The sequence below is a fragment of the Mangifera indica genome, chromosome 8 (assembly GCF_011075055.1).
Source record: "Mangifera indica cultivar Alphonso chromosome 8, CATAS_Mindica_2.1, whole genome shotgun sequence".
NCBI lineage: Eukaryota > Viridiplantae > Streptophyta > Magnoliopsida > Sapindales > Anacardiaceae > Mangifera > Mangifera indica.
The window spans coordinates 1,387,602-1,413,261 of NC_058144.1; the positions used below are offsets into that span (position 1 = coordinate 1,387,602).

At 33.8% G+C, this 25,660-nt stretch overlaps 4 protein-coding genes and 1 pseudogene across 7 annotated transcripts; 3 read left to right on the plus strand and 2 right to left on the minus strand.

Annotated features, from left to right (window-relative positions):
- Positions 1 to 189: 189 nt before the first annotated feature.
- On the minus strand, positions 190 to 6,742 carry LOC123222581. Of its 3 annotated transcripts, XM_044645429.1 has the most exons (15): positions 6,415 to 6,734; positions 5,856 to 5,914; positions 5,299 to 5,407; positions 5,029 to 5,132; positions 4,735 to 4,803; positions 4,479 to 4,585; positions 3,971 to 4,388; positions 2,895 to 3,418; positions 2,627 to 2,691; positions 2,124 to 2,203; positions 1,883 to 1,987; positions 1,555 to 1,694; positions 1,330 to 1,458; positions 843 to 995; positions 190 to 769 (listed from the first exon to the last, which is right to left on the minus strand). In XM_044645429.1, the coding sequence occupies exons 1-15, from the start codon at positions 6,596 to 6,598 to the stop codon at positions 607 to 609; spliced, it is 2,409 nt and encodes an 802-aa protein (XP_044501364.1). In that variant the 5' UTR covers positions 6,599 to 6,734; the 3' UTR covers positions 190 to 606. The 3 variants fall into 3 exon arrangements, 2 of the variants coding, with proteins under 2 accessions (XP_044501364.1, XP_044501363.1); XM_044645428.1 differs by having other exon boundaries at positions 3,971 to 4,585; XR_006503671.1 differs by having other exon boundaries at positions 1,330 to 1,465; positions 3,971 to 4,585; positions 6,415 to 6,742.
- An 868-nt stretch (positions 6,743 to 7,610) lies between these two features.
- Positions 7,611 to 10,508, plus strand: LOC123222583 (syntaxin-71-like). The gene is made up of 9 exons (XM_044645431.1): positions 7,611 to 7,902; positions 7,998 to 8,123; positions 8,226 to 8,391; positions 8,514 to 8,599; positions 8,711 to 8,779; positions 8,865 to 8,909; positions 9,842 to 9,904; positions 10,032 to 10,108; positions 10,228 to 10,508. Exons 1-9 carry the CDS (start codon positions 7,747 to 7,749, stop codon positions 10,238 to 10,240), a joined length of 801 nt encoding a protein of 266 aa, XP_044501366.1. The 5' UTR covers positions 7,611 to 7,746; the 3' UTR covers positions 10,241 to 10,508.
- A 2,381-nt stretch (positions 10,509 to 12,889) lies between these two features.
- Positions 12,890 to 15,565, plus strand: LOC123222931. 2 transcript variants are annotated; one of them, XM_044645960.1, is made up of 7 exons: positions 12,890 to 13,144; positions 13,736 to 13,997; positions 14,127 to 14,182; positions 14,281 to 14,359; positions 14,450 to 14,588; positions 14,701 to 14,814; positions 15,160 to 15,565. In XM_044645960.1, the coding sequence occupies exons 2-7, from the start codon at positions 13,837 to 13,839 to the stop codon at positions 15,349 to 15,351; spliced, it is 741 nt and encodes a 246-aa protein (XP_044501895.1). In that variant the 5' UTR covers positions 12,890 to 13,144; positions 13,736 to 13,836; the 3' UTR covers positions 15,352 to 15,565. The 2 variants fall into 2 exon arrangements, with proteins under 2 accessions (XP_044501895.1, XP_044501894.1); XM_044645959.1 differs by having other exon boundaries at positions 13,739 to 13,997.
- A 1,040-nt stretch (positions 15,566 to 16,605) lies between these two features.
- On the minus strand, positions 16,606 to 20,750 carry LOC123223014 (annotated as a pseudogene).
- Positions 20,751 to 21,592: 842 nt separating this feature from the next.
- LOC123222479 (octanoyltransferase LIP2p, chloroplastic-like) lies at positions 21,593 to 25,270 on the plus strand. The gene is made up of 5 exons (XM_044645273.1): positions 21,593 to 22,030; positions 23,627 to 23,658; positions 23,988 to 24,252; positions 24,448 to 24,598; positions 24,709 to 25,270. The coding sequence occupies exons 1-5, from the start codon at positions 21,695 to 21,697 to the stop codon at positions 25,029 to 25,031; spliced, it is 1,107 nt and encodes a 368-aa protein (XP_044501208.1). The 5' UTR covers positions 21,593 to 21,694; the 3' UTR covers positions 25,032 to 25,270.
- Positions 25,271 to 25,660: the final 390 nt, after the last annotated feature.

A 25,660-nucleotide genomic window follows, 5' to 3' on the forward strand; every position in this document is an offset into this window, starting at 1 on the left:
GGGCCGGTTCTCTCCCGATCAAAATTCAAACTATGAAATGACTCGGGGCTCTAAGTCATAACTACCGCAAAAAAAAATATATATTTACTTTCTTTATAATATAAAAAACATATTAAATAAAAATTAATCCAATCAAAGTTGTGCGGTCTATAGTGTCCTGTTAAGTCACGCAATGGCTCTGAGTCCTAATTCAAGAATCTAAGCAGTCAAATCTCAACTGTTTCTGGATGAATACAAAAACACCCTTTACAAATTTCAATTGAACATATCTTTGCCGGCCATTATGTCCTGCTCTGCCCCTTCGGCTTATATGAAAAACTTTCTGTCTATACTTGGCCTCGCCTTACTCTCTTTCCCCTACCTATATCTGAATAAATATTTAACTTAAATGACTACCATCCCCCTCAAACTGACATCACGATGAACCCACAACAAACTGCTTCTGTCTGAGGAATTTACAAATGTACTTATGATACTACAATTATCTTCTTCAGATCAAACGGTTGAAAGGTCATATGGTATAGGCAGCTAAACGGTTTTTTTTTTTTTTAATCCCTGCATGCCTAAAGAAATTACCGTTTCTTTCGAGCTAAATCTGCAAAACTTTCAGCCTCTTCCTTCCCTCCTATCACTACTTGGGATTGAATTCTGGCGAGTTAACTGATAGCTTGTTTCTCCTCCTGGCCTTTGTACCTCACTATTTACGTTATCAATTTTTTTTGAACAAAGGAAGAAGAAGGATGATGTGTACATGGTGACATGCCAAATGCTGCAAAACCAATTAATATGACAAATATGTGAGAGAGAGAAAGAGAAATGAGAGACTAACAAATTTATCGTACCTGTGCCAAATCCAGTAATTTTCACTGCTCTCTAACTTCCAACTTATTGCTGCCATTGCTAGTGCTGTGAAACCTGCTAGGACAACTGGCCATCGAAACTGTAGTAACAATGTCTTGATTAAATTACAAACCCATTGTGTAACAGTTTGTTGCCTACAGTTGAGAAAGAAAAAGAAATCAATTTCATTTGGTCCACTGTCCTGCATATCAGACTGTATAATCTTATGTGGACTTATTAGCTTGAATCTGTCTTAGTACCCAATCACAGAATCAGTCATGGTACATCAAGCGGCCAGGTCACCCAAAAGCAGCAATACATTATAGAACTTGAATTTGCATAAACTTCAACTTGATTGAAATATGCTTGAAACAATTTTAAAAAATTATTGTAGTACTGACATGTTATTTAATTTTAACAAGAAGTTGAGCCAATAGAAAGTTATAAGAACAAAAATTCAGGATTGATATGAAAAAGAAAACAAGTTACCTGTCCAGCACGTTCCTACAAGATCCAATTGAAAAGGAAAACAACCTAAACTTCGTAGAGAGTTCCACCACCCATCCAACAAGAAGACCAAATGTCCCAATTGCTATCACAAGAATAATATTGGAAGACCTGCAGACTTTAGCATGGTTAAATGCCTACTGTAATCACTTAGAAAGAAAGTCCTACTGTCAACATCATTGAATTGTATCTACTGGTTCAAGATACCTTGTTGCCTTTGTTAAAGCAAGAAGGGCTGTAAGGATAGCTACTGCCGTGTGAATTGTCCTTTTAAAAGCTTCATCTACAGTAGTTAGATACACAAAAGTGCTCACCACAGCCATGAAAGAGAGCCAGAAGTCCATGAACTGAAACAATTGCCAGTAAGCCTTATCAATAACATCTCAAACAAATAACCTTATGAAAAATGTGGGTATCTGCATAGAAGGATACTACTGTTATTAGCTAATTATTATTATTCTCTAGACATGTAACGTACCAATTCTCCAAAAGAAAAATAAATATAGAAAAAAGACAACTATGGGACTACCCATACCTGTAAGACATTGTAGGACAATGCACACCAGGTGCCAACGTCACATGCATGATATAATGCACTTGAAATACCACTAGATGTGAAGAGTACCCATTCTGCAAATGCCTGCGCAGAGAATTAATAGTCCTTTAGGCAATAAGAAAATTATTCAATAGATCAGAAAGCTCAAGTTAAATTTAGATGAAATGTCTTTTCTTCCCCAACAAATAAAAAAATATGAGTATCAGACATTGAGGTTTACCTTCCGTCGGAGAGAACAATAGGCAGGAAGTAGAGCTGCAGCATTTGATGCAATGAGAGCAATTGATTGCCATATGTGCCCTACACCAGTTTTTAGCAGGTTGATTAGGTAAAAAAAATGCTGTCAGCATAATGTCTAGTCTCTTAAGTTCACCTTCTATGCATATTGTTTTGAAAAACTAAAATCTATATCTCATCAATAGAGAGTCATAAATTACAAAAAAAAGACTGTCAGAAGATTGAGGAAAATTATTGGATATGACTTCCAGCTTTTCACAACCTTCTCAACTAATTCAGAGATCTACAGTTCCATATGACAAATTTGAGTTTTCTAGATCATTGTTTTTCTATTGAGAGCAAGGGGCAGCTTACTATCAGAAGGACAGTTCGGATATGATCGACAAAAGAAAAACACTTTGATAGCAACTTGGCATCATCAACATCAGTGTATATCAGAGACTAAATGAAAATTTTCTTTAAAATTTACTTCAAAGTAACATTTACCTTGATGAGACACAATTTCAACACTGCAGTCAAAGCCACCATAGTCACGATCACAGGAGCAGTAGCTGAAAACAAGAAAAAGGAGGACATTTAAAAAACCAGTCACAGAAGGCAAACGACAAAACAGTTGTAAACTTCTGCATGCAGGATCAAAGTTCCAACCATAATGCTTCTGGGTAAATTCATTAGAAAAAACAGAAGACCTCATATAAGAAATATATGAAAATTCTAAGAATTTTTTGATAAGGGGAGAACTGTACACAAGAACCTGTATGACGTTAATCCACTAGCATCAAAATCATATGTGCATTGCCCATGAGATGAGCATCTTCTTGGGCACCTTTCAAAGGAAATAGACATGGTAGTCTTACTACTAGAGGTATTGACATGTCTTATTCCAAAGCCCCAAGTTCCTTCTCTAGCATATAAGATATAAAAATCAACCTTTTCTTCACTTGAATTATACAACTTGAAGAACATGCAGCCGATACTGCTATTTGTTCTGTTTGCATAGTAATAATCCCAGCTCTGAAGAGATGGTAATCCTCCAAATTTAGCATATATTTCATATTTCATCTTTGTATCTGATGTCAGTTGGATGTGGATATTTCCTCCAGCTGCGCCAACAGGAACATCCATGAGAAAATAAGTCCAAATATCATCTGATTCTCCACCATAAGATGAATTGCTTAATAGAGGTTCAAGAGGAAAATCAGCAGAATCTGCAGGCACTTTTCCACTGACCGGTACATAACTGGATTCAAATAGGAATGAATCTCTCCTGATTCCTGTCTGCAGACAACCATTTTCAGCGAGCCCACAAAAATACTATGGATAAGTTTCCTCAAGCATCAACAGAAAACATACACAACAAAAGATATTGTGTATATAATATAATGTTAATTTTGAGAAAATGCTGACATGAAAACCATATAAGTATCCTGAAGTGTATGTAAAGCAAATGTAGGATGATGTCGATGTTCAAAGGTGAAACCTACATGATATGCTTAAGATATACTGAAGCCTGTCCTTTAATCATTTATTTTCCACCTTACAAGCCAAATTATGATTTAAACTCAAAGTTTCCGAAAGATGAATTTCCTATTCATCCAGCAAAGGGATCAAATGGGATCATGGAGACACTTGTTTACATTCATAAACACAACTATGCATTTGGCAAGCAAACATGAAACTGAACTTCCATCCCAATCTTAAAACTTGATTGTCACCAAATAGAAATGCCCGTATATATTTCCTTGACAAGTTAAAAATTACTCTTAAACATGAAACTTAAGATAATATTTAGAAAGGAGACCTTTAGAGGTGCAAGGAACACAATCTCACCTGAAGATTATAACTTTCCCACATACAATTTGATCCTGCCTTCCCCAAGGGACATTCAAGTACTTGCCATTCCAAAGAATAGCAAACTTGTGCATTAGTATTATGAATCTCTCCAAGTTCCTTAGAAAGGTTAGCAGGTATAACAGTAATATACCAGCGACCAACCTTAGGTGAGGGAATAGTGAGTGGGTCTGTTTGTATATCACCCGAAAAATCATATAAGGTTGATGAAGGTAGTGCACCATGACGAGCAAAACACATTATGTTAGTTCCACTAACATTTACCGTGTTAATTGAAGGTGTCATATTGAAACTGACATTCAAAGCCATAATGGTCAATTGTTCTGTGATTCCCACCACATCCAAGGAGTATACATTAGTTTCACCAATTCCATGGCAAGGAGAGTCAAAAGAGTTTCTGCAAGAAACCACATTTTCAGTTGTCCTGTTGTTCACCTTACTATCAGAAAAGTTTCCATTCAGATTATAACTGTCAGATTGAACACACGATAGAGGGTTGACTGTCTGGTTGCAGAATTGGCCCCATATTGTTGAGGTTGTACATCCTTCTACACTAATGTTGGCAATGAAAGCGTATGTCGGGCCTCGAACAATCTGCAGACCAGAGAATTAGCTGCAACTTCATTTCTCAGAAATGTTTTCAAGATTCAGAAATCTGTGGAATCAAGGTTCCTTTAACAAAGAGAATAAAGAAATGAATCAAAAGAGTAATTGGAAATAAAAAATAGTGATAATGATCATACCATCTTTGATTGTGTCCTTGTATCTCCAATGCCATTGAAAAGGCCAAGATACCAAACTCCTGGAGATATCTGAATAAAAGCCATATAAGTTAAATGATGTCAACTATTGGTAACTGACAAAAAAATTCAGAAAGAGCAATTACAATAGTGTTTGTGAAATAATCCATGCACCACCTTCCTATCCAAAAGGTAGGGAGACAGAAAGTAAAACTTGTATAAACAGGGATAAATTGAGGGACACGTTCTATTCCCATAAAAGGAAAAAACTAATTAGCAAAAAGTAAAAGGATAAACCTGCTCATTTGTCAACTTCACTGATATATTTTCCTGCATTGGAAAACATTGCTCCACATTCTCAAGATCTTCAAACACCTTGGAAGATCCATTAGAGGGGGAACCTAACACCGCAACAGAACAAATTTTAAAAGAGAATCGAAATTATTAATCTGTTATATTGGAAACAACAAAGTTGCACAAACAGGCAGGTCGTGGTCTCATGTACAATCAACAGAAAATCAGGAAAAGGAGGAGATGGGGATTTCTAAGTTCCGTTACACATCATACATAAACCTTTTAGAGTAATCTCTGAAACATCTGGCAGAGGGAGACTGCCATCTCTCAGGCAAATCAAAGGCAGAGCGCTGATAGGAACCTTGAATATTTTATTGAAATCCTACAAAATAATTGAACCACAAGCTAATAAAACAGCAAATAAATTTCTATCAAACAAAATGAAAAGGTGATGTCATGCAATCCCTTCAAAACTGAAATCAAAATTTTTTAACTGCAACTTATATCTGGTTCAAGCCAATAAAAGTCTTTTTGAGGCAAAAGAAAATATCAAGACAAAAATAACTTCAATTATGATTTTACAATCAATTAAAGCATCGAACATGCTTAAATACACAAGTAATTTACATTTGTAGGGCATACTTTTCCAAATCGTGTCTAAAGGGGCCTGTAAATTAAACATAATATCAAATTCAAGCAACTAAAGTTTGAAAAAAGAAATTAAAAAATTCAGTAATGAGGCCTCAATAGCATCTGTTATGCTATGTACAAGAAATGAATTCCATCTGTGAATATGCTTCCGGAATTTCAAACAAAAATACGCAACTTACAAGGTTTACGTTTGATTCCAACCGTATAGATAATGAGGAGAACCATGGTGGCAAATCAACTTGAACAAGGCACAACACCAACACCAAACCAGTTAGATATTATCACTGATAATTGATACCATAAATAAATTAACCAATTAAGAAAACAAGAAAAGAAATAATGTTAGCATTTATAAGAGAACAAAAGGAAAAAAATAATTGGGGCACAATACAAAAAGCTTAGCCATTACGTCAATGACGACCAATTCGATCAACAAACTCATCATTAACTATTGCTCAAAATCAATCAATCCCCATCCCAAACCCAACATGAAAGCTGGCGTTTTAGCTTATTCTTCAACAAACTAGGCAGTTTTCATCGGTAAAAGTCAAGAGAGAAAAAGTAATTCTCGCATTAAATTTGGTTTTTAATAAAACCCTCGATAATTATTCAATGAAGAGATAATACAACATGAGAATGAACTAGAAGTACACGTTACAGTAGAGATAACCAAAAACAATCACAAGACGCATTTATTAAATAAATTATTAAAAAATAATAATAAATTTGATGACATACCTCTGATATAACGCGAATCAAATGGTCGGAGCCACGTTTCAGGGTATCTAAAATTAGATACAGAGAAAGTGTTATTCGTATTTAGCTCACCAAGCGAAAAACAGCGCCAAGTGGAAGAGAAACAAATCAGCAAAAGACTGAGAATCGGATAATAACAATGACAAGGAATCAGAATCTGAACCATTTTTTCTAGAGTCGATTCGATTCTCTTGGAACAAATAACGATAAAAGAAAAGAGAATACAAGTTTTGTTAAATGGGTGATTAAGGGAGGGACCTTTTGTACTTTCTTGATTATTAATACATAACTGAGAATTATGTCACAGTTGACTTGTGTTGGTCAAGCACGTCAGTAATAAAATAGACAGAGCTGAGAGTTCAAAAACCACGAGCCTGTTATTTCTGGAGATAATCTAAGCTGATTGAGTCATCATTGGACCGTTTTGATTCGTGGTCATGATACAACACCATCATACCATAAATTTCATTTATAATATATTGTAAATACAGGTATTTAAATAGTATTTTAGTATAATTAGACTGTTAATATAACTGGCTAAAATGTAAAATATCATAATAAATTTAGATTCGATATGCAAATAATAAATAAAATATTCAATTCTTTTTATAAGAGTAAAAAATCAATTCAAATTATTGTTTAATTAGAATAAACTAAGTTTAATTTGAAATTAAAATTCGATTCAAATCTTATCAATATTGTCACATTAGAGTTATATTTTATCGATGATTTATTTACTTTTTTAAAATTTTTTAATACTTATTTAATAATTTTTTTTATTTTTAAGTGATTATTCGTTTATTAATTTTTTTTTGTGTAATACATATATTTTTTTTTCCGTTGACATTATTATTTATTAATCATGCAAATCAAATATAACCCTTGTTTACCTTTCTTTCTGCTTATTCTAATTTTCAGGAGAATAAGGAAATCAATTTTAGTTTCCATTTTTTTAATCATTACTAGAAAATTCATAAACTACCTATTTCTCACGTGTGAAAAGAACAGTCGAATATCTTGTTTCTCATGTCTAATGTCCGACCGAAACTGAAAAAAGTACAAGAAGAAACAAAAACGTCCAGTCGCCAATGGGCCCCACGATTGTTAGAAAGATCCACCTGGCAAGAATCAAACGGTTATCACATAAAGTTAAGCATTAGAACACATAAATAATCAAGAAAAATATCCTTTTTCCCTCCTCCTCTATTTGACTCTGCCACCTCCGTCTCTCAACCACGACGTCGTCGTCTTCCGCTTTCTCTTCAGCTTGGTAAACTCAGAAACTTAACTCACGCGTGTTCTCAAAAGCAGAAAATGACCGTGATAGATTTGATCACCAGAGTCGATGCGATTTGCAAGAAATATGAAAAATACGATGTTGATAAGCAGAAAGACAACAACGTAGCCGGCGATGACGCTTTCGCTCGCTTATACGGCGTTGTAGAGGCCGACCTCGATTCTGCTCTTCAGGTTCTTTACCTTTATACTTTAATTTACTCTCTTTTTTTAATAGTTATTTTCATTTTAATTTATTAACTTTTCTTTGGTTTTTTTTTTTTTTAAAGAAATCGGAGGCGGTTGCAACGGAAAAGAATCGGGCGACAGCAGTAGCCATGAACGCGGAGATTCGAAGAACGAAAGCTAAATTGCTTGAAGAATTCCCGAAGTTACAGAGACTTGCTTTTAAAAAGGTCAAAATTTTAATTTACACAGTGAATTGTGACAAAATAATATTGGTTTGTTAAATGATTGTGTACTTAACGAAAAAATGAATGGTTTCTGTTTTGATGTAGGTCAAAGGGCTTCCAAAGGAAGAGCTTGAGGCTAGAAGTGATTTAGTTGCTTCACTCAAAGATAGGATTGAAGCCATACCTGATGGATCAACAACTGCGGCTAAACAAAGTGACGGTGGGGCAACTTCGGCCTCGTATACAGGAATCAAAATTGACTCATATTCAGGTATTAGTAAGGAGGTTTATTTAAAGCAGGTTTTGGGGATTTATGGCGAACGAACAGAATAGGGTTACGAGGTCTATAATAAAAAAGTTTTATCTCTAATGTATTTGCTTGAATTATGTCAGAAGGGAAATTTGATAATGAGTATTTTCAAGAAACCGAAGTGTCGAACCAGTTCAGAAGAGAGTATGAAATGCGAAGGGTGAAACAGGCAAGTGTATTGAATTGGTGGATGGATTATTGTGGTAAAGGAAATTTATAAGTTAAGTGTTTCTGATATCATAATTCATGAGTTGAATGGTGTGAATTTGAATTTATGCAGGATCAAGGTTTAGAAGTTATAGCAGAAGGATTGGACACGTTGAAAAACATGGCCCATGACATGAATGAGGTCTTTTTCTGTAAAATTTTTCTGTTATTTGTGGTATAAAAGAATTGGAATTAGGCGTTATATTTCTTGATTGTCGTTTTGGCAGGAATTGGATAGACAAGTGCCTATGATGGATGAAATAGATGAAAAGGTGATTGATTGATTCTCTATTGCGTTAATGACACTAACTTTCTTAATGCTTCTCAATCTAGCCGCCATGGCAGTATAAGAATACCTCTCTTTCAAAGGTTATGGATTTGCATTGTTATGATTTTAACATCAATTTCCTTGCATGCTTTCAAAATGAAAAGAGATTAATACGATTGAGGGGTGAGGTTGTGAAATCGATAGTTACCTCATCAAATTGATAATTTATTTAAATAAAAATTAGAAATTTATGACTGTTTGTTGTTGGTGGTGCTGGAGTTTGCACCAATGAGGACTATATTGAATTAGGGGCCCTTGGGTGGAAGAATATGAAAAGGGCACAATAAATAAATTGGATAGTCAGGTTCGGCTGGAAAACCCCAGAGTCTACTTCCGTGGTTTTGTTATTAATGAGAAATTACAAAGTTGTAACACTGAGATAGTGTGAAATTGTCACTGTGCCGACTTAGGTTGGATTTCCTTACCTGTTTCTACTATTAAGAAATTATAGTAGTGGAAGTTAGGGTTACATGTACAACTGTGTAAGGTAGTACAGAAGTTGGTGGCTTGATTGATGTCATAGTAATCTTGATGTGGTAGGGGAGTAATTGTACCTTAAGTATGATTGTTGAAATTGAGGAGAGTGATTCCCTAACAATAGGAAACAATTACTTAATGTCTTATGAATTACAGAAGTTATGGCGGATATGGTCCTTTTTCTGTTGGTGGCTTATAGAAGAAACTAATTCTACTTGAAACTTCTTTTATAAGTTACAGGCTAGAGCAGTGCTTATCCGCCTGTCATTGGTCATCCATGTGAGTTTAATCTGTGAGTTTGGGCAAAGAAGAGATTTAAAAGCATAAAAGTTGCATAGCAATTCAAATATATATGTAGAATAATTATCTGCAGTGACTTACTTGACAATATTAATTCAGGTTGACAGGGCCACCTCTGACCTGAAAAGTACTAATGTGAGGCTCAAGGACACTGTAAACCAGGTAAATTTGTTAAGTGCGATATGAAATTTATGGTCCAAATTTTTATCCATATATTGAAGGAACCACTCCTTCATCCTATTATTTTATGCGCTTCATCTCATTTCTGGCTTGGATTTGTTCATTTCAGCTTAGGTCCAGCCGCAACTTCTGCATTGATATCATCCTCTTGTGTATTATCTTAGGCATTGCTGCCTATTTGTACAAGTAATTAATTCCTCTGCTTCAAATATTTATTTGGCTTCATTGTAGTTAGATAATATTAGGTTGAGATACAGTCTGTTTTCAATTTTCATACCTCATTAACAATCCTTGCTTTGTTACAGTGTCTTGAAGTGAAATTGGCGTTGAAGCTACAACTTCCACGACTTATCTTCTTTTCCATGGCTTTAGCTTCTGTCTGCATTGACATGTTCACACATGTATTGTGGTGCATTGTGTCTCCCTGGCTTGAGAATTTTTAATGTTTAATGTTTATATTTTTGACACCTAACAGAAGTTGAGCATGTGTTTGTTGTTAATTTTTAGTTTGGGGTGTTTTATGGGAGCTTTTTCTTGTTTTATATAAGCACTAAAATTTCAGGGCTATGACCACCCATTTGTTTTATGATAATTTTTGTCAACAATTTAGCTGTATAGTCAGGCCGACCAAGTAGTGTTTGGCTCAAGCTTGAACTCAAACTCGCCAACTCAATGAGATCTCGGTCAAGCACATTGACAGTTGATGGACTAGAATTTGTGCATACTGAGTTTTCAAGATTGGGCCAAATTTTGTACTAGTTTCGGCTCAAATTCAAGTCTAAGGCTTCAAGTTTTGGATGATGAAGCCTATAAAATTGTATAATTTGGTTGAAGCTTTCTGGGTCATAGAACAAAGGGAAAAGGACTATTCTCACCCAAATTTTAAGTCATTCCTAAATGTACACTCACGAGAGATGAAAAACCTCAACTCTCACTTATGGTTAAATTGTCGTTTAAAATTTTAGTTAGAGACAGGGGTAAAATCATCATTTTACTTATAAACTTTAAAATTTTAAAATTTTATTATTTCTCCCCTCCAGGTTTTAAAAACTAACACTTCAACCCATCCTCAAAATTTGAAAAGTTTAGATTTCACCTCTAGGGTTTGCTTTCTTCTTCGGCCACCACCAACGATTGACACATTAATTGATCTCCTATCTTCGACTATAAAGGACGACGAAGGACGACCCTTCGTCGCCCAAATCTGGATAACAAAGTGTCGTCCTTTGTTGTCTGGGTAATGTGACGAAAAGATCTCCGTCTCTTCGTCACATCGTACAATAAAGAGATGAATATCTCTTCATCGCACCATCGTCGTCGCACCAGGAGAAGGAGACTGGAGACGACGTCAGAGATGACATTGGAAGATGAAGTTGAAGGATGGAAGTAAAACTACTATTTTTGAAAGTTATGGGGGGCAGTTAAGTTTTAAAAAAAATATGGAAACCCTAGGTTTAGGGGTGAAAATGTTACTTTTTAAAGTTTAAAAACTTTGGATAAATGTGAAATGTTAGTTTCTAAAATCTGGGGGGCGAAGAGTAATAAACTTTATAATTTTTTACTATAAATAATAAAATAACTATTTTATCCAAGTTTGGCTATAGGTGAGAATTGAGGTTTTTTACCTCCCGTAGGTGTAGGTTTAAGAATGACATTAAATTTGGGTGGGGCATAGTTCGTTTCCCTATAACAAATCCCACATTTCGTTCGGTCAATTTAAATTACTACTTTCCAATTGTAAATAAACTGAAAGTAAAAATCAAAAAAAAAAGTCACGTGACATTGGTTTTTATGAAAATTACAAAATAAGAAATAATCAAACATATCCTAAGGAATATTCTAAAATTTTTATCGCAAAATGCAACATTTTATTTGGTGTTTCTTAGTAATTGAAATAATGATTCAAAAATCGACTTGAAAATTCTAAATACAATGAAATATTTTTATTAACTTATAATTTTCTAACTTAATACAAGAGCATTAAATTAATATATGAGATCAAACCAGCGGAGAATACAAAATAAAAATACATATTACCAAAAAGTATTACTTTATTATTTTGAATACAATTGAATAATGTATCAATGTTGGATCATATAATAAAAAAATATTCTATTTTTCCATGTTTAGATATAAAATATGGTTTTGAAACCTATATCAAATCCTTCGATTCAACACCAATAGTTACGAACATGAAAACTAGAGTTTGAATCCAACACTTTACCAATGGACATGTTGTATGTCATTAGACTCAATTAGATTTGTTAGATTTTTTTATTTATTTTATAAATAGAAACTCCGATTATATTTATTAGATGATTAAACTTAAGACATATTAATCAAACTCAATTAGGTAAATTAAGGTTTTACAAGGGTGACAAAGACTCAAACTCAAACTTTCATCTTAGAAATTATAATACTCTATTAATTTTGTTAATCTTTGGGGTCTAAATTTATTAGATTTTAATTTAATTTTTTGATTTAATGATTAAACAAGTAAAATTATTTTTAATATTGTTTTGTTAATTGGGATATCTGGTCCAGGTTGGTTAGATAGAGAAACTTTAAAATATAATGATCAGATCTATAATTGTGAGGTTTTACAAACATAATTAAGTTCAAACCTAGACTTTTCTTTAAAAGTTATAATGTTATATCAATTTTGTTAACTTTTAAAATTTATTTTTATTTTTGAGCCCGTCTTTTTTTTTTTTCACTCTAATGTTGTTTTAAATAATATTACAATTAAACCATTAGTTAACAGATGGGATCATTGACCAAACTAACCTTTTTATCTGGATTACTCAGTTCCAATTTGAAAATATTGATATAATTAGTCTATCACTCAAATTTTCCATTCTACATATAATAAAATGGTTTATAAAATATGGATAAATTAATACTTAATAAATCTCACCTTATGATTAGTGCAATCATTTACAGGTTTTCAAAAGTCAAAAAGTCAACAAAAAAACAAGACAAGAGTGGTGAGTCCATTATGGTGAGCACAAGTTCCCTACCAATGGCGAATTTTGATTTGATTAAAAGAATATGCGGCAAGTGAATGCAGAAGATTCGTAGCACATGCGCATCTTTCTCCTCTTATTCTGTGTCTTTTGCTCTTAAATTCCAACAAAAGCTCTCATAACTGAAACTCAACCACCTTTCTTCTGCTCTCTCATATTCTTTTTTCTTAATTAACTTCCATTTCAGCTCAACCAGGTACTTAACTTTCCCTCTCTTTATTTCTCTCTTGAATAGCATGCATGTGTTGATTTCTTCATTTGTTTTTACTTTCTGGTTGTTTCTGAAGAACCCAGCTGAGATTTCATGATGTTTTGGTGAATTTGACTTAAATATTGGGGGAAGGAATTCGGAGTTTCCGCTAGATAATGTGAATCAGTTCTTGTTTTTGAGGTTGTTCCTAAGAAGCTGATGAAAAAACTGAAATGGGTTTCGTTGAAGCGTCCGAAATTTATATTTGGATTGAAGTGTCTTCGAGGCTCTGCAACTCTTTTGTCCAAAGAGCTTATCCAAAGTCACCTTTTAATCGAATGCGTATTTGGATTGTATGTAAATGGGGATTTAAATTCGTGAAGATGTTATTAACAAATGCTGAATTTGTCCACCTATACGATTTTCAAATTAAAATATTTTAAAATTTTATATCAAGATGAAATTATGAGATGTTTGGATTCAGAAACTTTCTAGTGAGTCACTTCCTTAAGTGGTCAAATTTTTAGTGAATTTTTATCAGATTTGGTTTAAACATTCTAATTTGTATAACATTTTTTGCTCTGTTGGATGATGAAGTAGATTGAGCAGAACACTACTTGCTTCTGTCAGACTGCTTTCGACCGACGCCAGCAAGGTGTTGCTGGCAGTCAAAAGTATTAGATTTGTAGCTGGGGCTAATGAATCCGCAGAGCACATCCCAGAATAGTAGAGCCCTAGATGGTCTGCATGGAGTGCATGTGGTACCTCATTCACCTTTTTCCCATCAAGAGATGAATCAAAATGGAGAGTTCGACTCTAAAAGTTCTGCTCTAGGAGCGAGTCAATTTCTGTTGATGCAGTGAGTGAAAAGAAACTTGCCCATGAACATGTATTTTAATATTGCTTCTTACATGTTATCCGTATAAGTAATTGCATTGTTGCAATATTGTGTGATGTCATCGACATTTACTTCTTACATGTTCTCCAGACGGGTGTGGCAGCAAAGACCAGCATGCTTGAGGCCTGTTCACTGTTGTATTCAAGGTATTATACAATACAACATTTTCTCGTTTTTTCTGGTTTGCATTCTGATCTCTTGTTCAACATCTCCATTTGTTTCAAGCATTTTCTTCTTTTGTCAGGTGATCAGAATCTATTGGAAAGATTCGCCAATGTGATAACATCACTTCCATTTATTGCTCTTGGAATTTACGCCCCAAGGTAGTACTCCCCTGTAATTTGCTTTATTAAGTATAATCACAATCTTATATTTCTGTCCGGTCTGATCTTTTAACTTTACTGTTGATAAAGGAAGAATCTGAATACTAGACTGTATGCTAATTCATTAATTGGAGTTGGGGTAGCTTCAAGTGTGTATCACTCTTCAAAGGGAAGACTGAGGAAGTATTTCAGATGGGCTGACTATACAATGATTGCCACAGCAACAGTGGTAAGTCGAAACTAATTCATATAAATTCTACAATCTATATCTCTGATTTTTCCGAATCTCGTCATTTTTCTTTCGAAAACAAAAACTCAAAACTGAAGAACATTTTGTGCAGTGTCTCTCAAGGGCCCTCAGAGATGAAAACCCAAAGATGCTCATGGCAGCATCTGCAGTGTTGCTACCTATCCAACCACTGATGGTTTCAGCTGTCCACACTGGAATGATGGAGGTAAGTAGCTGTTTTAAACTCCACTCCTGTAGCTTTTCCTACACTCAAGTCTTATCTTTTTTCTGTAAAATGTTCATGTTTGTTTTACTAATCCCAGTGTGTGGAGGTGGGATCTTTCTTCATTACGTGGTTTTGCTGGTTCTACAATAATTATCTATGCCTATTCATGGACATGTATATATAGGAGTATGAAAACATATGCAAATCTTTTTGGTCAAGGTGGCTTAATTCACTGAGCTCCAGAAAAACTGCTAGTCATTAAACTTTCAGATGGAAACAGATAGAGCATAGTTGAGTTAATTGATGAGCTCAAGTTTTTTTTTTTTGGTTATTTATTCCATCCAGGTAGCATTTGCAAAAAGAGCACTGAAAGATCCAAACCTGAGGATGGCACACACCGTGCATAAGCTATCGTCACTATTGGGAGGTGCTTTTTTCATTGCAGAAGATGTCTTTCCCAAGACTCCCTTCCTTCATGCTGCCTGGCATCTGGCTGCAGCTGTTGGAGTAGGAACTTGTAACAAGCTTCTGGAGTAATGTATATATCTTGCATCAATCCCGTATTATTCATTTATTCGCGGAGAAATTAGAGCTGCAGCTTATGTGTAAAGACCTACATGGCTTTGATTTCCTCGCACAATACCATTGTTGAGTCTCAATATAATGTAGAACTCATGTACAGTTCAATGATTCAACCATTGTTCTCCATATAATGGATCAGCACTCAATGTACAGTACAATGATTCAACCATTGTTGAGTCTTCATATAATGTAGAACTCATGTAGCTGTTATGCTCACCAGCATAAACCATAAACTTAATAGTTTCGCTATAACTTGCGAAACAATAAACCTATGTGCATTAATGATGATATATAATTTTGCGAATATCATATAAGTGTAGATCCAATAATACATACGAGAATAACATTAAATCTATAATGAACAAATGGGTAACCAAGTATTTCTAAAGTAATAATTCCTTGTACAAAAGATTGATGATACATCGATACACACGAAGGTAATGATACACCCCAAAATAATACACTAAGATGACCTCTGAAAAAAATTTGGTGAGTATTTCATCATCTTTAAATCATAAAAAGTTATTGCATGATGACTTCAGAGTCAGTTGATAGATAAACACTCAATTGGGTATATGATCTATCATAAATATAATTTTATTTTTAATTTAAAATTATTTAATTATTTGAATATATATAATTTTATAGCATTTTGAAATCATGTATTCTTCAATTCAAAATTACTAATAATGTCCTAGAACAAGACAAATTCTATTAGAATTGAATCTCACATCTTTAATCATGGAGGCTCCATCCGGTATCTCTTCCTTCTCAGGATAATGGCCTATACTCATAATGCAAACCACATTATATTACTGCTCGCGCTCATGAAAAAGATTCTTTCGATAATACAAAAGTTATGATGAATCCAAACCCTGATCCTCCTCCTATTTCTTCTTCAACTCCACTTTACTGTAACTTCTTTTCTTTCATTCTTCAAACTGATTGAACAGGTGCCCGATCATACCTACATTTTGATTCGAATAAGCTGAACTAGAATAAGAACTCTAATTTAATAATTCAGTTTAAATTTGATTCATTTACCTATCCAGTAATATCGTTTACTCCATTGATAACATTTTTACCCTTTCAATAATACTATGCATCTCTTCGATAATATTGTTTTTCTTGCCAACAACCTTTTCAACATAATGTGATATGTCAATTGCTTATTTCTCTTAAGAATATCATTCAACATTTCTAATAAAATTACATGTATAATCAAATCTTACTAATTTAAATTAGGCGAATGTTACAACGATAAAATAAACATGTGCATCATTTTTTCTTTTATTTCATTAGAAACTCAAATCCTATGCTACACATACACAACTAGTAGGCTGCAACAAAACATTAATTAAATTCACTTGAGATGCAAATGGCGGTCTTCTGTATAACTGATTATTGGGTAGAAGAAAATACATAGAGAGGCTCTGGTTCAACTTTTCTCCTGATCCTGAAAGAATAAATAGACCAAAAAAAATTACAAGGCTTGGAATCTAGGAGTTTATACAAGAGAAAGTTTAAACTTCAAAGCATAAAATCAGATCATTCAGAATCCATGAGGGAAAAAACACCATCTGGATTGTTTTGGATCATCTTTCATCAGTCCCTTAGTTCTTCTGTTCTAAAAATTGGATTGTAACATTAGTCATTCTGTGAAAACTCAATTTACATGCAAAAATTTTTTGAAATTTTGTGACAATCAAGATCCTACTAGACAAGACACAATAACGAAACAAAAGCTGTACGATCATATGTGAGAGCCCAAAATACAGACAATCACACATGCTAAGGAAGAAAACAGACCAAAAGGTGGGAGGGGAGTGGGGGATGAGCGGTTCCTTTTCTAGAGTAATCAAGGGAATACTTAAAACTATTCATTTCTTCAATCCATTCCTTCATGTGAAGGTTCATAAAAACAATGGTCTATTTTTGTTGGTCTTCAGGCCAAAAGGTTCCTACATTATTATTCTCGCACCTACCAGGGAAACAATATGTCTGATGGTTGTTGCATCCAAATTCTAAAGGAAACCTAAAACTGATGATTGTATACACAGACAGATTAGATTGGGCAAAGTTGCAATGAAAGCAATACCCCAAGAAAGCAACACAAAAATTAAGGAAGAAAGTAATCAAGAATAACTAAGTAATAGATTATCAGCACAAAATACACAAGTTAGCTTCAACAGAATACAGTATTATAGATGCATATAAAATTACTAGTAACACATGGTAATTTCTAAGAATATAAAAAGAAAAAAATTTATCAAATACGAAGACTCCAAATCATTAAGCTCAATATAATATATAAAATATATTACTCACCAATTCTCTTGAGCCCATTTGCAACCATCAGTATCTACCACATGCAAGCTGTATGCATGCCTTGACTTTGAGGACTGATTTTCAAAACTGTAAAATAAAAAAATGCAAAACTGAGTTTTGCAGCCATTCATGAAAAATCTAGTCAGAGTGAACTCTAGAAAAATTTTCAAACTCACCTCTGATGAATTAGGTCACCTTGAATGACAACTAAGGATCCAGCTTTCATTTCAACAGGTACAAAGTCCTTTTGGTCAAAGGAAGGAGAAGGCCGATCAAAGTAAACTCCCTCTTCACCCCTAATGAACCTTCTAACGAGACCATCTAGAAACAACATAAAGTGCTAAAACATTAGAATAAACTATAAATATTTGCAAAACTTTTAAAGCTGAGACTTACTTATTTACCACAAAAGAAAAAAGGATCAGGAAAGGAAGAAATAAATGAAGAAAAAGGAGAGGGAGACTACGTTTATGAGAACCAGGAATGGCCCAAAGGCAACCATTTGTTATTGTTGCATCTTCTAGAGCAAGCCACGGCCCAGTGCAAGTTTTTGGTTCAGAATAGAGAAATGAATTATCCTGGGGAGGCACGACTTCCCCTCCAATGCCTGGTTGCTGTTAATAAGATGTTCACATATTATCACACGGGGAAAACAATATGAAAACTGATTGAAGAGAGTGTACATATGCATAATGGCCAACATGATTAGGAATTATTAATCCTGAATTTTCTAATGAATAAACAGACTGTTCACAACAGTGCAGAATTCCTCTGCAGTAGTTCCGAGAATAAACAGGAATGAAGCCTAAATTTTTGTCCATTTATACTTAATATTATAAAAATTATAAGCGAACATGCACTTTCCAAAACTGCAAAGAACAATGCTATGTGTACACACTTTTGATATACAATTTGGGTAAACAGATAATGTGTTATTATGTGATTGGGTGTTATTTCATCTTTAATTCAAAATTATCCAATCACATAATAAAACATCGTCTGTATAGTCATAATGTGTATTCATAGTTTTATTGAATCGCAAATATCATTTGCAATTATAAAAGGAAGAAGCACCAAAATTAGCTGCCAAGCAGGGTCAGCAGAACTGAAATAGTTCCAAATAGTTTCTGCACAAACTGCAGCACATCCAATATAAAAAAGAAAGCTGGCAAAAGCAGATATTGCCTTTACAGAATGCAAAGTGAAGAACACAGGACGCTACCTGATTCTGCTAATGTTGAATAAAAGAACTACATAAAGAATACATGCTAAATTTTTGTGTAAATGTCTAATCCTATTATTCATCTCAGACTAGAGAAATCCCTGTTATTTTACAGTTGTGATCATTTTCACACTTTTACAACTTAAGTATAAACAATTTTACAGGTAGTAACTTATACATCTTTAAGAAGTTATATTCCATATGTTTCTTACACAATCGTCTGGGAAAGCTTAAAAAATAAAATAAGTCATTATAACTAAATGATTTGTGGTGGACTCCATCTTTTTCATCGAATTTCACAACTATAACATATGCTCAGGCCTTGAGCTATTAAACACAATAGTTCAATAGAACAGGCAATAACAGAATGGAGACTTTTTGAAAACTTAGACCTTAAATTCCTATAGCAGCAAAACTCCCATATGATATCTTCATTAAGCAGATGGATTACCTTAAATATGTACATTGACTGAATAATCACAGGCCTTTTGTAAACCAAAGAGCGCAGCAATTCTGATACTTTCTTGGAGCAACAAATTTTTTTTGAAAACTGGATCAATCTCATGTAATGCTGCACCAATTTAACCCAAGAACAGTAATATTAGTTTTATTCAAATATACCATCTATTTTAATCACCATTAACAGAACGGCCAAACAAAATGACAGCAATGTAAGACACAATAACTAGACAACATACCATGCCCAGCTTTATTAATGAAGAGTTCTTTGGGTTGCTTTAAGTTTCTGTCATCCCCAAAAGCTTTCTCTGCCAACAATAACCCAAAAGAAGCAAATTTTCAGCAAGTCAAACTACCATTGCGACAACTGAAAAATATAGCCTAATTAAGTTTGACATTTCACATTACAACTATACTCCTTCTCATAACTAAGACAAAATTTCTACCATAGCATGATCCTTAATGTAAGGGCCATCAGCAACTTTCTTTATTTACTTTATAGCACAAATAATCAATCACCTCTGGTGGGTAAGTATTTTAAAAGCACTTCTATTACTTCCAAAACCAGAAAAAGAAAAAAAAAAGCAGTGATAACTTTACAAACATAAAGTGAGGGAAAAAAAGTGAACTAAAAGCAAAAGAGTCTCATAATTTATAATCCAATTACCTTCAAAGAAAAAGGAGATCTTCTCAGCAGTTTCATAGAAGTAATCATCAGTCATCTTTTGCTATAAAAACCATAAAAAAACCCAAAACGGAAAATTCAACTTGATTTCATAATCAAATAAAATATATTCAAAAGAAAAAGAAATTGAATATTAATAAAAACAAAGGGTAAGGACCTGGTTCTTAGTTGAGAACACAGAGGAGGAAGAGGAGTCAAAGCCTTGAAGCAAATGGTCCATTTGGGTTCTCATGGCTTCAATTTCTTCATTACTTGCGAAGGATTCTATCACCACGTAGCCTGCAAAAACGCAGAAAAACTGATTAGCCCACATGGGGATAGTTGAAATTAAACAGAAAAAAAGGGGAAAAATCGAACCGTGAGAGTTGAAGAAGTTAAGGTTGTCTGAACTCAACTTTCCGAGGACCCCCATTGTGTCCTTGGTCTAAAACAGAAGTACACGAGAGTACATATTCGGCTCTATTTCTGACTCCAGTTCTGTTTTTCTTTTTCTAAAAAAATTGATTTTTTTGTTTTTTTTCATAATTTAATCATATAATTTAGGCTTTAAATTAGTCAATATTATACCTTCCTAAGGTTAGTCGAAAAGTCGTCCTATAAATAAGTATACTTTAAATTCCATTTAATCTATTTCAAAATCCACACACACCACCGTCGTTGTCCACGCCACTCAACCTTACAGCAAAATCTTTGAAATCGCACAAAATGGTAAGGAGGATTAATATATTGTTGATATTCATATTTTATTGTTTGCCTTTCTAAAAATTTATATGCATTTGTATTGATTATAGTCTTATTTATAGCATAGACACATTAAAGTCGGTGTATAACACTATCTAGGCTCTCCTGTTTTTTCAGCACAATCTGTGGATTGTGTTGAGACCTTAGGGTAAAATTGACAAATCAATTGATTTAATCTATTAAAAAATAAAAATATATATAATTTGATGTATTAATCTGTAAAAATATGATTTAAAATCTAGCTTATGTAAGTTGATAAATCTTAACATGATATGCCTCGTAGATATGATAAATTGCATCAAATTAGATCGGATGCAATATATTGTTGAGTTTACCCACTAAGAAAAGGAATTAGCTTTTGTAAATTGATTATAATCCCACTTTTGGATAGTGATGGCTTAAGTATATATTTATGTGTGAGGATTTAAGAATAAATAGATAAGATTGAATTTGAGTTGAATTAAGATAAAGCTTGTTTGAATTTGAATTGAATTTAAAAATAATAATTTGAGTTTGAATTTAATTTGATTGATGGATAAACAGCTATATATCATAAAAATATGGCATATTGTCAAAAAAAAAAAAGAATTATTGATAAAAAAAATTTTGATATAATGATATCAATGAACTTCACTTCAAACTGGGTTAAATGTTTAATTCGAATTCAATTCAATCAAATTAAACATCGATTCAATCATATGTAATGTTGATTTGGTTTGGGTCCACCACTCTATCGAAAAGTACTATTTAGAAAGCCTTGATTATACGGCGTCGTTTGCCATAAGCATTGTCATCCCGCAGCGCATCTAAACTTTCGAAGTTTAAAAAATTCAACCCTTTCTCCGACCAAACTCAGAACCACGATGGCCCTTTCTACATCCTCCCTCACGTCTTCGTTTTCTTCTCTCACATTTTCCTCTCAAATTTCTCAGCAACCAAACACCTCCCTCTCATCTAAGCAATCTAAATCCATATTTATTGTGCCAATATTGAAAACTCCTAAACTTGTTGTATCCGCCACAGTTGCTTCACCGGCTGAACTAGAAAATAAAAACCCCGGGAACTACGTTAAATCGCGACTTAGTGGTGGATTTTCCGTGCCAACTATAATCGGAACTGGTCGCAGCAAAGGTACCATAGCTCCTCTGGTCCTACAAAAAGGCAACGAAGAGGTTATCATCAACTATCGTGACGCCGAGGTTCCTTTTCTTTCTTACTATCTATTTTGTAAAATGGTGGGTCTAATCTTTACTTATTATGCCTGTTGGTCTGGAAACTTCTCTTTGACGGAAATTAAACCTAATGATCGCTTGCATTGTTCAAAACTAAATGTCTAGGGTTAGTCATTGGAACTTTTGAGGAAGATTGAATGCATCATAGAGTTGGAATCCAAATTGGAATAAATCTTGGAAATTTGTAGGCTTGCAAACAGGGGCTAAGTCATGATTATAATTATACTTTCATGAAGTATGGCTCTGTTTTTCAAAATACAATGCCAAATAGTATAGAAGAATACAAAGTAGAACTTTCATTTATAAATATATATTATATAATATTTTATTTATGAAAATAAATGTAAACGTATCATACCATTATAAAACCATATCATTGTTGGATGCTGTTTGGAATATTTTATTTCTGGAATTTCTAAATTAACATTACTGGTTTATTGTATAATCTTATTCTGTTATTATCTGAAGAATGTAATTCATTTGTATTTATCATTATAATTTATTATTATACTTTATATCAAAAGTCTTTAGAGAAGAAATATATGCCTTGATGCTAAGAGAAGCAATACATGAAAGAGTTGAAGTCCTAATATAAAACACTTTGAAGTAGTAAAAATTGATGAGCTATTAGACTGTCAGTGAGACTACTTACTTCAATTGGCCATTTTAATCCTTAAAAATGGAAATCAGTGTGAGTCTTGAAAAATTTCAGGGAGGCCAAACCTGTATTGGCTGTTGTATCTCAAATATTAAAGAAAAACTATTAGGGTTATTTCAAAGGTACTGTAGTGGCCACCCTTAGGCTTAGCATGGCATCACCCATACTTGCAATATAGTTATTGCCATCCTTCATTTTGGGACCAGAGATGTTTTGCAGTTGCATCACACGATAAAATTACTTGTGCATTTTCTTTTCTTTTTTCATTAGCTGGAGACGGCCAGTTTCATAGACTCCAAAGCTCCTAGGTGCATAGCCCAGTATTATCGGAGATATATGCAAGGCTGCACAGTTTTGGTCAAACTTCTCATCTAGATTAAGCTCAACCTAATTGTTTGGGGAAAACCTTAATTTGGAAATTTTAGTTTTTAAACCCTTAAACTGTGTTGATTATTCCAAAAGAATTGGAGTTTAACTCAATTCTGTTCAAAATGGTACTTTTGAGCTAGTACTGTGGCATGAAACTCTATTCAACTCACGGCAAGGATTATGAGAGGGAGGTATGATATTGTTTTAGTTTGGTTTCCTTGTCATGAAAGAGTCTGTGTTAGTCATCTGTATAGTAAGTCCATAGTTTTATGCATTGAAGGAATGTGGTCTTCTTTTGCTCGTTTGTGCAAAGCAAGTCCTTTTTCGATAGTGGACCTTTTAAATGAAATAAAAGAACAGGCCTGCAATTTTTTGGATTTATATTTTCAGATGAGGATGATAGCAGCCTTTCTGGTGGTTCCCTATATGGCGATCCCTTAGTTATCTTCATAATAGATTGCTGTATTTAGTAGTTTTCTTAATTTTCTAATATGTTTATTCTGTCCTACTGATTTGCTTCTTTTAACGTTCTATAGGAAAATCTTCAAGGCGATTCATTGCGGCTACAGTATGTAAAAGTACCATTGGTAACTTTGGGTTATGAAAGTAGCTGTGATGTGTTTGTCAAAGCACATGATTTGAAGGTTTGGTTTGTTATGGAGAGGCTCTTGTGAGAGTAAGAGTAGGTATGGTGTTGATTTTCTGAATATTACATGTTGGGACTGAACCAAAACGTCAACAGTTCAGCAAATCAACACCATACCTACTCTCACAATAGCCTCTTCATAGCAAACCAAACCTTCAATTCCAACAAAAAATGACATTTAGTGATTCTTTTCATAAATTCATCCCTGGCATTGAGGCTAAGTCAACGTGTTCATCTTAAATTTGGTTCAGGTGCGAGTGTTTTGATTTCTACAAGGATATAATTCCATACAAAAAGGCGTGGTCCTGGCAAAAGAAAATTGTTGAGGAAAAGAAGGCTTTGATTGAGAGAAATGAAGAATGTCCAGACTCTTTGATTATTCTACAACATAGTCCTGTTTATACATTGGGCACAGCTAGTTCAGAGAAGTACCTTAATTTTGACTTGAAGAATCCTCCTTTTCAAATTTATCGAACAGAACGAGGCGGGGAAGTTACATATCATGGTCCTGGCCAGGTGATACTTTTATATCTTACCTCTAATATCTTATATGCAGCGATTTAGTAATTGGCATACGACAATTTCATCTCATTTTGTCATTAGTATTAAAAATGTATAACATTGTGGAGATGAAAAAATCAAACTTCCTTTTACAAATCAATTGGTTACTGAGTAATGGTTCTAACCTTCAATGCATTTGTTGCAATGCAGCTAGTTCTGTACCCTATTATCAATTTGCGAAATCACAAGATGGATCTTCAGTGGTACATGAGGGCTCTTGAAGAGGTTGTCATTCGTGTTCTTTTCTCAACATTTTCTATAAAGGCTTCTCGACTTGAGGGTTTAACTGGGGTTTGGGTTGGTAAGCACACTCGATCTCTCCTTATACAACTTGATCTATGTGTTTTAAACTACTACATACTATGTGCTGTAGTTATTTTCATTCTCTAAGTTGCTGGACTTCTACAACAGGAGATCAGAAACTGGCAGCAATTGGTATACGTGCATCTCAGTGGATTACATATCATGGTTTAGCACTGAATGTCACCACAGATCTATCACCCTTTAGTTGGATTGTCCCATGTGGTATACAAGATCGTCAGGTTGGAAGCATAAAGAAGCTGCTTAAAAAAGATCAGTCATCCACTAAGGAAACAGACTTGGATCATCCTCATGACTGCCACTTACTGGATGTCACCCACGATTCTTTGATCATGGAGTTTTCGGAAGTTTTTGAGGTTGAAGTCAGTAAGAAAAACGTACCCTTTTCAGAGATTTCAGAGAAAAACTTCTAGCTCGTATACTAAAGGTACTATTAGTTCTCAACTTAACCCATTAATATTATAGAAAGATATTCTGTTGGACCTTTGTTTTTTAAGGACAGATTAGGACGATTGTTTACTGTAATAGACTTCAGGAACTTACATCGAAAGGGTAATACAATGTGATTTATGCTTGATGATGTGTAAAAATGTATCTTGTACTATATGGTATAGTACTTACTGAAGTTAATAAATTATACTCTTTATTGGAAGCTCGCCCACAAAATTGGGATGCTTAGGCATGTGCCTCTATATGGAGTCCAATTATATATTAACTGAGCTTAGCTTCTAACTTTATTCTAATTTTTAATTTATTAGAGCTCCTTTCTAAGAAAGGTTAATCTAAAAAGAGTAAATAAATCACATTTTCCAATCGAAAGTTTGGTCTAAAAACATTTTTACATTGTTAATTGATATCACATAAAAAACACTCAATTGATGCTCTATTAAACTTTGCCACTTACAGATTAAGAGATATTTTTCGAATATCTCTTTTATTGAATTGTTATAAAGATAGAATATACCTAGAAAATAATACCCAAACCCAAGCATTTGGAGAAAATTCAATACCTATCCTCAGGTTTAGATTCTATCCCCTGGTC

Coding starts and splice junctions, on each gene's coding strand:
- LOC123222581 (XM_044645428.1), bottom strand. CDS start 6,598: ATGGTTCAGATTCTGATTCCTTGTCATTGTTATTATCCGATTCTCAGT. Junction 4,586..4,734: donor CAAGGACACAATCAAAGATG/GTATGATCATTA, acceptor TCTGGTCTGCAG/ATTGTTCGAGGCCCGACATA. Junction 770..842: donor AATTACTGGATTTGGCACAG/GTACGATAAATT, acceptor TTGGTTTTGCAG/CATTTGGCATGTCACCATGT.
- LOC123222583 (XM_044645431.1), top strand. CDS start 7,747: ATGACCGTGATAGATTTGATCACCAGAGTCGATGCGATTTGCAAGAAA. Junction 7,903..7,997: donor ACCTCGATTCTGCTCTTCAG/GTTCTTTACCTT, acceptor TTTTTTTTAAAG/AAATCGGAGGCGGTTGCAAC. Junction 8,124..8,225: donor AGAGACTTGCTTTTAAAAAG/GTCAAAATTTTA, acceptor GTTTTGATGTAG/GTCAAAGGGCTTCCAAAGGA.
- LOC123222931 (XM_044645960.1), top strand. CDS start 13,837: ATGAATCCGCAGAGCACATCCCAGAATAGTAGAGCCCTAGATGGTCTG. Junction 14,183..14,280: donor TGTTCACTGTTGTATTCAAG/GTATTATACAAT, acceptor TTCTTTTGTCAG/GTGATCAGAATCTATTGGAA. Junction 14,815..15,159: donor TCCACACTGGAATGATGGAG/GTAAGTAGCTGT, acceptor TATTCCATCCAG/GTAGCATTTGCAAAAAGAGC.
- LOC123222479 (XM_044645273.1), top strand. CDS start 21,695: ATGGCCCTTTCTACATCCTCCCTCACGTCTTCGTTTTCTTCTCTCACA. Junction 22,031..23,626: donor TCAACTATCGTGACGCCGAG/GTTCCTTTTCTT, acceptor AACGTTCTATAG/GAAAATCTTCAAGGCGATTC. Junction 24,253..24,447: donor CATATCATGGTCCTGGCCAG/GTGATACTTTTA, acceptor GTTGCAATGCAG/CTAGTTCTGTACCCTATTAT.